General features: G+C 33.6%; 1 protein-coding gene across 11 annotated transcripts in view; it reads right to left on the reverse strand.

Annotated features, from left to right (window-relative positions):
• Window positions 1-12109, reverse strand: part of LOC111047592 (voltage-dependent T-type calcium channel subunit alpha-1G) — a 408419-nt gene that overhangs the window by 8387 nt on the left and 387923 nt on the right. For 8 of the 11 annotated variants that reach the window (XM_039434132.1, XM_039434130.1, XM_039434136.1 and 5 more), the window contains 2 exons: window positions 10754-11052; window positions 7963-8140 (listed from right to left, as the gene is read on the reverse strand). In XM_039434132.1, coding sequence (XP_039290066.1) covers window positions 7963-8140; window positions 10754-11052 — 477 coding nt within the window. The remainder of the gene's footprint in view (window positions 1-7962; window positions 8141-10753; window positions 11053-12109) is intronic. The other 3 variants (XM_039434138.1, XM_039434139.1, XM_039434134.1) reach the window with 1 other exon arrangement.

A 12109-nucleotide genomic window follows, 5' to 3' on the forward strand; every position in this document is an offset into this window, starting at 1 on the left:
CACACACACACACACAACAGACCAATACCCAAAAACCCATTTTTGGACTCAGGGGACCTTGAAACGTATAGAAATTAGAATTGGGGTACCTTAATTTTTTTCGGAAAGCAATACTTTCCTTACTGTAATATTACATTTTTCTCGTTTGGAATCGAATCTTCAATTCGAGATCTATGAAACTTTATAGTAAATATCAGAGTCATCGATATACGGACAAACTTTTTACTGAGAATTTTATTATCATAATGTTTGTGTGCATATTCCATGGTGTCACCGAGGCTGGGTTGACAGAATTAAAAAGATAAATGGTTTATTTAAATAGAGATGATATATAAAAATTTAAAATAACAGTTTCAAAATAAAGTTTTATTGAGACAAATATAAATGTGAATTCTAAACTTGTAATTTATAAATTTTTGGTGACGTGTCCGTAACGTTGAGGTGTCTAGAGCTTTGCTCTCTTCCTGGTAGATAGGTTTTTCCTGTGCGTTCTTCTCTCTGAAACATGGCTGGCTGATGTGTGTTGTAACTTTGTGCTCTCTAAATAATTTTCTATTTAAGTGAATTTATTAATGTTTTAATTTGAGTTTTAATCAGTTTATAGTGTTCTATTTTGTCTGTTTATTGATTTGTGTGTATACAAGCCAATAGCCACTCTTTTTCAACTATAATCTGGATAAGTACTTAGCTCGTAGTAACTTTAAATGCTTAGGCTTGTAAGATATTGTTCTTTGTGTATTTATGTAGTATATTGCCAAAATTCATCTGAAGATTATAAGTTCATTTGCTCTGAAAATTGGATTTCTCATTCATAGGCGATAGATCCATTCATAGTTTATCAAGAATCTATTACATTGGAGCCGACAACTATCCTTAGGTTAATAGGTGTGAAATGCTATCCAGCCGATTTAGGAAAAATTGGTAGCACGGTAAATGTTACCCCTGTGGTGGGACCGAATTACAAAATAAATATGTCCCAAATGGTACACCATGAAATCCCTGGTTATGAAAAATTATTAGTAGGATAGATATCTTGATAGGTTATGAATGGTATACTGCTGAATGGGAAGTCGGTTCAAGAGAGATCAAGTTTTAATGAATAGATATCAGTGCATATTACAAAATGGCAAACATTAAAAATGATATAAATCTTATAGGTCTAGCATTCCTAACACAAAGATTTGATAATTTTAAACAAGAGCAAAATGCTAGGTTTGATGAGCAAAGTGCTAGGTTTGATGAGCAAAGTGCTAGGTTTGATGATATGAAGCAAGAATTTGCTAGCATTAGACTAGAGCAGGTTAGTATAAACCTTCTATTGAAAGATGCACATGAAACATTGAGTGATAATCATGAAGATGAAAATAAATTGAAGCATGATAATAGTAGTGTTAAGATACAAGATCAACTCATTCAAGTTTCTGACAATGTAGGCCTAGTTACTGTTGTTGAAAAAGTCAACCCAAATGAAATAGTAGAATTGAGTAAAGAAGTAGGTAGGGAGTTGTCTTCACTGAAAGTCAACTATCATGAAAGTAATATTGCTACATTGAAGGTTAGGAAAACTATAAACAAAATGAATGATTACATGAGACAGGTTTCTGTGGAGGTTAGGAACAATGTAAACAAAATGAATGTTGCTTTGAGTCAAGTTGATGAGTTCAACTTTCAACTGAGAATTGAAAAGGTGTATCCAATGCATTCTCAAGTGAACATGACTAACTTTTGTAAGCAAAATGGCTTTGTTGAAACAAATGAACCCATGAATAAAATCATGTTCTTGAAGAAAACAAAACACAAAGTCACCATTGATGTGTTAGTATTCAAAGGTTGTTTCAAGTTGCTTATTTACAAGATGATGACAGTGAATCACATGATGAAAGGGTATTCCCCAGCACACAATGATTAGGAATCCTGTGTCATGCCGGGATTCAGAATAGCAATGACCGTAAATACTACGTATGGTAAGAGTCCATAATTGTATCTTTTTTCTTGGCCCTTAATCTTTTCAAATTTCGATTCTTTCCTGTCTTTGTGTAATGTTCAGTAAAATTCTTCTATGATGCATATCTTAACCAATCTTGTCCATAGTCATTTAAATTTGTATTCTTCTGAAATAATTTTGGAAGTTAAAATAGTAGCTTATTTTCCTAATCTTTAAATTGTTGATAAAACTTAACTTTTCTAAAATCTATCCATTGTAGTGTAAATAATTGTTTGCTTGTGGTATATTTTTTCATCATGTATTACATATTTTAATCATGTCTATTTTTTTTTAGGTATCATATTAGGTAATTGGGTTTTTCAGAGCAAATTATGTCCCATGTTCTCATCTTTCATTGCATATCGTGCCATAAGCCATAGGTAATTAGGTTATAGTTTTCTTCTGGGCTTTTAACCCATTTTGCATTTTATTTTTTTTTTGCTGTCCAATACTTTGGATTTTTGGTAGACAAGTAGGTGTGATTCTTTTAGAGGTGTGGGCGTGAACCACATATGGCTGGACTCGATTATCTGACCTACTTGTTTGCGATATAAAAACCTTAAGACTGCAACATCAAATGTTTGTAAAAACTTTTGCATACTTTTGTTTTTGTGGTCCGATACTAGAGTCTGCTATCACATTGCCTTACAGACATCTAGGAACTCTCCACCCAGTCACAATAGTCAACATATTTTTTTCCTTCACCAGTTGTTTTTGTGGGAGTGATAGCTCACAATTATAACAAATTAGAGTCATACTTGGAATTTACAAAATTCCATAGTAGTATATTTTATTAAATATACTTCCTCATGAAAGTTTAGTACTGACATGTAGGATAGGCTCTAATTAATCTTTCTCTTCTTTGTATTATTTAGGAAATTTATTTACCCAGTTTTCTTTTTCTCTTATTTGTATTTTTTAGGGAACTTATTTACCCATTATCCATCTTGATCATCTTTGTATTGTAATCTTGAAATGTTTGTATTTATTATACAGTCTTCAAATTATAAAATTATTTAAAAATAAATGGTTCCATTTAGAACATGCTGAAATCTATTCTTATGTATAAATTCTTTTGTTATAATAAATAAACTTTAAAATTTGAAAGTATTATGAATTGTGTAGCCATATATATGTGATGTATTAATGAAAGTTAACTTGAATAATAATGTTTCCATTGAATAAAAACATTGTGTTATATTATCAATTGAAATGAGTTAAAGGTTAAAATTTTTCTAAAGTTTTTGTAATTGATATCTTTTTCAAAATTTTAAAACTGTTTGTTCTATAAATTTTGATATGATTGATTATCATTTGAAATGGATGCTGGAGTGTATGTAGAATTTTTATTGGGGTTTGTTGATTAGAATTTTGCTGGTATGTGATTGTCTTTTGAGATGGAAAACCATTATTGCCTAAAGAAGAAATGACCAGAAGGTTATGACTTAGAGAGGCAGTAATGAGATAATATTTTTTGTGTTGATTAATAATGTTGATTGCCATAGATGCAAAATAATGATTAATAATGTTGATTGCCATAGATGCAGACACACACACACACACACACACACAGACCAATACCCAAAACCCAGTTTTTTGGACTCAGGGGACCTTGAAACGTATAGAAATTTAGAAATTGGGGTACCTTAATTTTTTTCGGAAAGCAATACTTTCCTTACTGTAATATTACATTTTTTCTCGTTTGGAATCGAATCTTCAATTCGAGATCTATGAAACTTTATAGTAAATATCAGAGTCATCGATATACGGACAAACTTTTTGACTGAGAATTTTATTATCATAATGTTTGTGTTGCATATTCCATGGTGTCACCGAGGCTGGGTTGACAGAATTAAAAAGATAAATGGTTTATTTAAATGGAGATGATATATAAAAATTTAAAATAACAGTTTCAAAATAAAGTTTTATTGAGAACAAATATAAAATGTGAATTCTAAACTTGTAATTTATACATTTTTGGTGACGTGTCCGTAACGTTGAGGTGTCTAGAAGCTTTGCTCTCTTCCTGGTAGATAGGTTTTTCCTGTGCGTTCTTCTCTCTGAAACATGGCTGGCTGATGTGTGTTGTAACTTTGTGCTCTCTAAATAATTTTCTATTTAAGTGAATTTATTAATGTTTTAATTTGAGTTTTAATCAGTTTATAGTGTTCTATTTTGTCTGTTTATTGATTTGTGTGTATACAAGCCAATAGCCACTGTTTTTCAACTATAATCTGGATAAGTACTTAGCTCGTAGTAACTTTAAATGCTTAGGCTTGTAAGATATTGTTCTTTGTGTATTTATGTAGTATATTGCCAAAATTCATCTGAAGATTATAAGTTCATTTGCTCTGAAAATTGGATTTCTCATTCATAGGCGATAGATCCATTCATAGTTTATCAAGAATCTATTACATTGGAGCCGACAACTATCCTTAGGTTAATAGGTGTGAAATGCTATCCAGCCGATTTAGGAAAAATTGGTAGCACGGCATTACTTAATAGGACAAGGAAAGTAGAAATTTGGTGTGGCGCACTCACACAACTTTCCTTGCCGTTATGAAAATTGATCATGTGACGCTAGTGTTCCCGCGCATCTCAAGTCTACTATTCAAAGATTTGAGCCAGCTGGTGACAGGGCAATAACTCTGGAGACACACGAGGTCTGCTAGGTCTTCATAGTGAATCATTTAATAGAATCAACAGTTGCCAACAGTTTGCATTTGGATAATCACATTTTCTCGAATTTCGAGCTTACTTTTAATTTCAGGTGAAAATTTTACTGAACATTAATTGTAGAGATTCTCATGCTCAATCTTTTCCACTCAAATGTTTTTGTTCACATTGTATCTGAAGCCTGATAATTGAGAATCTAAAATCACACTTTGCATAGATGGGGCGGAGCTCCTGAAATTTTTACAGATATGGGACTTGTGGCAGTTGATAGAGCTTATCAATGACTATTTTAGGTATAACTTTGATCAAAATCGCTGGAGCCGTTTTCGATAAAATTGCGAAAACCCTGTTTTTGACAACATTTTCGCCATTTCAGCAGCCATATTGAATCGCATTTGATCGAAATTTTTCGTGTCGGATCCTCATACTGTAAGGACCTTAAGTTCCAAATTTCAAGTCATTCCGTTAACTGGGAGATGAGATATCGTGTACACAGACGATTTTTAAACCAAGCTCCTATTAAAAAAATCTGGTGTGGTACACTCACACAACTTTCCTTGCTCATTGAACTGTAATCCTCATTCTTAAACGAGAATAATTTAGGGGAATAACATAATGACGATTGGCGGCAACATATTTGAAACTAAAATCAGACTTCTGTATATGTGTATATATATAATTGTTTTCAGAGTATTTTTTCCTTTGTGTAAATTGTGAAATTCGATGATTTTTTTCAAAAGTCGTCAAAACAGCTGTTCTACAGATGAAATATCTCGACTATGTGTTCTTTTTATGAACTGCTCTACCTACCTACCTACCTCATGCACGAGAAGGAGGTTACAAAGTCTATTTTCTCAAGAATGAGGTGAACCCCCCCTTAGTTCCCCAGAAAGGAGACTCATGTCAGTTGATAGAGCTGATAAATAACTGTACAGGGTATGAATTTGAAAAAAATCGGATGTCATTTTTAAGAAAATCGTGAAAAACATGGTTTTTTAGTAATTATCCACCATTTTTCTCAAGAATATTACGGAGCTCCTGCAATCTTCCTAGAATTAAGACTCATGTCAGTTGATAGGGCTTATAAATAGCTATCCATGGTATGAATTTGAAGAAAATCGTTAGAGCCGTTTTCGAGAAAACCGTGAAAAACATGTTTTTTTAGTTATTATCCGTCATTTTTTTCAAGAATATTACGGATCTCCTCGAATTTTCCCAGAAATGAGACTCATTTCAGTTGATAGGGCTTATAAATAGCTATCCATGGTATAAATTTGAAGAAAATCGTTAGAGGCGTTTTCGAGAAAACCGTGAAAACATGGTTTTTTAGTAATTATCCGCCATTTTGAATTGAATTCTATTGAATTTCTTATTGTCGGATCCTCATGGTATAAGGACCTTAAGTTTTAAATTTCAAGTCAATCGGTTGATTGGGAATGGAGTTATCGTGTTCACAGACATACACACATACACACACACAGACCAACACCCAAAAATCATGTTTTTGGACTCAGGGGACCTTGAAACGTATAGAAAACTTGAAATTAGGGTACCTTAATTTTTTTTGGAAAGCAATACTTTCCTTACCTATGGTAATAGGGCAAGGAAAGTGAAAAATTGCATCTATTTTCCTTTAAAAACCTTTCGTCAGCAAATGTTTTCCATTGACTATTAAGAACTATTAAGAACACACCCAGCTACGTTTAGCTAGAAATACATCTCCGGAAGACGTATAGACGTCCTATCTTCCAATGTTGAAAGTAACGCTATGCTGGTTTAAACGGGACAGATTTGTAGTTTTTGATTTAACATTGGGAGATAGGATAGCTACGTCTTCCAAATACGTATTTAAACGTAGCTGGGTGTGTAATGACCTGAAGGGCCATATGCACCATCTTCATTGAACGTGAGACCATGAACGCGTGAAGTTATGAACGTATTTGTAATGTCGTGTTACAGTCTTAAATAATTGTTTTCTATAAGAATAAAGAATATGAAGGACAAAGCGCACTATCTACGTTTAAAGCTGAACCATGATCACTTGAAGGTATGGTCGTGTATATTATAATGTGTAACATTCCGGGTTTAAACAGCTGATTAATCTATGTTTAAATTGAGGGCATTGGGGCCTAAGAGCCCCCAGGGCTGAAGAACTCGCTCGAAATGCTGCTGATATTCTGTCAGCTGTTCTATTGAAATCCATCAGTGTGAGAAGTCAAGAGGAACAGTTAGTTCTAAGAGAAACAGTCGCATCAAATTATTAATAATTATTGCATGTGTCAAAATTTGACTAAATTTTTAAATCTTTATTCTTAATTCATTTGTACAAATGATACTGAATTAAACAAAATCAAATCATTCACTCCATTGAAGGATTTTTAAAAAACCATCACAGAATAAAATATTTGAGCCAGCTGGTGACAGGGAGACACACATGAGGTCTGCTATCTCTTCATAGTGGATGATTTAATAGAATCAACAATAATTATTTGCAATTGAATAATCACATTTTCTCGAATTTAAAGCTTATTTTAAATTTAGGTGAAAATGTTACTGAACATTAATTGTAGAGATTTTCATGCTCAATCTACTCCACTTGATTTTCTTTGTTTCAATTGTATCTGAAGCCTGATAATTGGGAATCTATCTGCATTGATGGGGCGGAGCTCCTGGAATTTTTACAGATATGGGACTTGTGGCAGTTGATAGAGCTTATCGATGACTATTTTAGGTATAACTTTGATCAAAATCGTTGGAGCCGTTTTCGAGAAAATCGCGAAAAACCCTGTTTTTGACAACATTTTCGCCATTTCAGCAGCCATATTGAATCGCATTTGATCGACATTTTTCGTGTCGGATCCTCATACTGTAAGGACCTTAAGTTCCAAATTTCAAGTCATTCCGTTAACTGGGAGATGAGATATCGTGTACACAGACGCACACACATACACACACACACACACACACACACACACACACACACACACACACACACACACACACACACACACACACACACACACATACAGACCAATTCCCAAAAACCACTTTTTTGGACTCAGGGACCTTGAAACGTATTGAAATTCAGAAATTGGGGTTCCTCAATTTTTTTAGGAAAGCAATACTTTCCTTAACTATGGTAATAGGGCAAGGAAAGTAAAAATTATAGAGTACATTCCTCACTAGGCTAGGCCTGCGTCGAGGAATATTTCCATCTCTAATATTATGAATTCTTTGGATTCTATTTATAATATTATGAGCTCCTTAAATTTACAGAAACACATATTGCTCATGTTACATACCTTTGGGACTCAACTCAGACGTATTTGAAAATGTGAAGTTGGCAGGCAGCGAGAGAACTTTAGCCAGAGGCCTGTGAATGGCATCCTGTTCGAGAGCCATTTGAATGCAGAACTCTTCCTCTTCTTCAGCGGCCATTTCTCGTTCCAATTCCACTTCCATGTCGAGCTCATCCTCCATCTAAATTAATGTTGAAGAAATGAGTGAGAAATAGTTCTCAACAAAGTCTTCCATGTACATAAAGTCATGGTGCACTGACTTGCCATGATAACGAGCCAGCTAGGAAAATGAAGAACAACAACAGACATACTGTACGAACCCAAAACTCTTCCAAATTCAATCTTATGATTTCTTCTCAATCTCTCTGCAATTTTAGGTTCAAGTTAGGGTTTACCCTTACACCGCAGTTTTAGTTAGGTTTGTGTGGCAGAGAGGGCCAAGAGCCCAAACTAAGCCCTTAATAAAGGCAATCATTCAATTCAATTCAATTTTATCTTCCACGTATTTATTAATCATTAGTGAAGAATGAAGTTCCTTTAAAATATGGTGAGCTGAATGGAGGATTTTTAGAATAGCTTGATTCAGCTCCAACTTGGAGGAGAGGAGCCTGGAATGGAACTATTCAACCCTTTCAAATATTGATTTATTAATACTTATTATTGATTATAATTATTATTTAATATTTATTGAATATTATTATTATAGATTGTAGCGAAATTGAAGAATATATAAATATTCTTCATTAAAAAAGAAGACTGGCAGAGCTAGAACCAGATAAAATTTTGCGTGTGAGGACTACAACAATGTCTCTTATTCGGTAGGATACTTCACACAGTATCTTGCTTCTTCATTCCCTATTTGCGAAAAAGGTGCACCATGATCTTATGACCACACTTAAAATAAGATTTTAAAACAATTTTCAAAAAAACCATAATATTATACGGTATTCATGGGATTCAATTGATAGATGTCAATATGTTTTAATGTAATTATTATTGGGGAAACTCTGAAAAATTTTTATGAATGAGCTTCTGAACACAGCAGTACAAAACTCATCAATCGTTGTCTTCTCTAGTATTAGTATAACATAATGAAGATTTTCAAACAAGAATATAACCGTTTACTATAGTTTTAAAAAGAATCTATTTTGCAATACTGACGGCTGTGAGATTAATTCAATTCATATTTTATGTACATTCTATTTTCATAGTAAATATGTTTTAGGGTTTGAACATCAATGTACACGGATCATCACACAGAATAATAGGAAACATACAGTCCGGGTCCTGCAGCTTTGCCTATCGGCGGAGAGCTACTAGACTGCAATACTACCCGTTCAAAAACATTGAACATCTGTTGGGAGCTTCCTCCATCTAGGGATTTGAGTACTTTGGAGCGTATGTTTTTTTAAAAGTAGGAATATTACCCCGCGAACCATACCTTGCCAATATGCCGTTTCAAAGTCACGGAGGTAAAGCTACGGGACGCGGACTATACCTAATAACTACTAAATTACAAAACAAATTCATTAATACTACTTAAATTTGAAAATGTCCTTTCTTCTTGTCGAATTTGAAGCTAGTAATTATATATTTCTTTAGAATTAAAAATAAACATAGCAATTAGAGTAAAAAAATGTACACTCGTCGATATCAAACCGGGAAGAGGGGAATGAAGGGAGACGGGGAAATTAAAAGGAGAATGAAAATTGAAGGGAGAGGGGATTGAGTTGCAATGGAATGACATGTTTTTTATGGATTAGGGTTAAGATGTGTTTAAAAATTGAAAAAGTTGAGGAAACGTTCTGGAGGAGCAAATGTCATGCCATGACAAGGGAAGATACAAGGTACAAATGTTCTGAAAAAGAAACGAATAAAAAAATGAAAATATAGTCCGACGCAAATAGTAATACAGCTAATGTAGCTTGAATTGGCCTAACTTTATTTTTATCAAAAACAATGTTAGAGATCTATTCATCATAATATCAGATAATTTTACTGTCTACATAAAAGGTATTTTATTGAATTTTTGTACATAGTGAGCTGCAGCAAATATTTATAAAATAATGGAAAGTGATTTTCTTCTACCTAAAGCATTTGTGTTTTCATGATTATCTTGCAAATGTAACATGAATTTTTATTGTAAAATATTACATCACATTCCTATGTATGTGATATTCTCCTACAAAAAGCATTTGTGATTTGCATGATTATCTTGCAAATGTAAAATGAATTTTTATTGTAAAATATTACATCACATTCCTATGTATGTGATATTCTCCTAAAAAAGCATTTGTGATTTGCATGATTATCTTGCAAGTGTAACATGAATTTTCATTGTGAAATATTAGATCACATTCCTATTTATGTGATTTTCTCCTGAAAAAGCATTTGTGATTGGCATGATTATCTTGCAAATGTAACATGAATTTTCATTGTAAAATATTTGATCACATTCCTATTTATGTGATTTTCTCCTAAAAAAGCATTTGTGATTTGCATGATTATCCTGCAAATGTAACATTAGCTTTATTGATTGTTCAATATAACATCACATTCCGGATTCCGTTGTATGAATTGTTATCGAATGTGAAATAATGTAAAATGGAGCTTAGACCTGCATTATTATTTGTGCCAGACTACAAAAACAGACGCAGCATCCATCTCGTCACGTAAAAGGTGTCACTCAAGACTCAGTCGGTTGCGTTTCCGTGCAAACGTGGAGTTGGAACATTGAATATGGCGGTGTACAACTAGTGAAGAATGGATGAGGTGATAAAACGTGATCATATACCTCTACCTGTTTGTGCGACTCCTCCAGGTGCTTCATGAGCACGGCTACCACAACATTGACCAGAACAAACTGCGCCATCAGCACAAAAATGACGAAAAAGATGGGCGCGATGCCGGCGTGCACGCAGCAGTTACGCACACAATCAGCCTGATCGTCGCAGTCGTCACGCAGCGTATCCTTCATGATTCCGTTCCAGTTGTCGCCCGTCGCCACGCGGAACAGAGTCAGGAAGGCCATGCCAAAGTTGGAGAAGTGCGCATGCTCACCCAAGCCCTGGCAAGGCTGCTCTTCGCTGCACTCTGGTGGACGAACACGCAAAAAAAGTTCAAAATTTCACTTATTGAAATCGTCAAGTTATTGGTCAACACAACACAATGTTCAAAATCACATTGGAATTATATTACATTGCAATTGTCAATTTATTGGTAAACTTACACCACGCAGTCATTAACACATTCGTGGTCAAACTTCAGCACAAGCCACTCAAGAACAAGATTTCTAGCAAGCGCTACATAAATTAAACTTATTAATTCAGATAACCCAACTAGTTCACAAAAAGTAGAAATCAACCAACTTATGATAAATTAATGAAGTGCACATTTACTGTTTTATAAAACATAAGCAATATGAATCGATGCATTCTTACAAGTTTTAGTGAAGCGATAATTGAAATGCATATTTGCTAAGTTAAACTGAAGCAATAGATGAACTGTGTTCGCTTATCGAAGGAGAAAATAAATCGAGATATAATAAATGAACTGCATTTTTACTATTGTATGAAAAATTAAAAATTAATGAGCTTTAGCTGCATTCTTGCCAAGATGAATGGAAGCAATGATTGAAATACATGTCATATTTTCTGAAGCGATAGTGCATTGTGTTTGCTAATTTAAACTAGAAAATAAGCTGCACCCTTGCTAAGTTAAACCGAAGCAATAGAAAAACTAGATTCCTGCGAAGTTGAACTGAAGCGATAATACTACAGAAGAATTGAACTACGGTTCCATGATTCATGTCATAGACCTACTGATACTATGTCACACATCTATACCAACCAATAATTAGGCTATAAGCGTGTTGAATTTTATGTCACCAAACTTATACTACATACTTAAATATTTTTAGAAATTTGAATATTTTCAATGAAGTGATTGAGTCAAAAGTTTTGTGGATTGAAAGGCAGGAGAAATTAGTTGGTGAAACTAAGACAAAACTTGAAGATGAAACCAAACTAGAATTTAAAATAAAATTACTAAAAAACAGAAGTTTTGTGACTGAATTACTAAAAAAACTAGAAAATAAATTAGTTTGTTTAATTGTTGTGGAACAATACCAATAGTAATTCATATTCGTATT

This window comes from Nilaparvata lugens, chromosome 8, assembly GCF_014356525.2.
Source record: "Nilaparvata lugens isolate BPH chromosome 8, ASM1435652v1, whole genome shotgun sequence".
Lineage (NCBI taxonomy): Eukaryota > Metazoa > Arthropoda > Insecta > Hemiptera > Delphacidae > Nilaparvata > Nilaparvata lugens.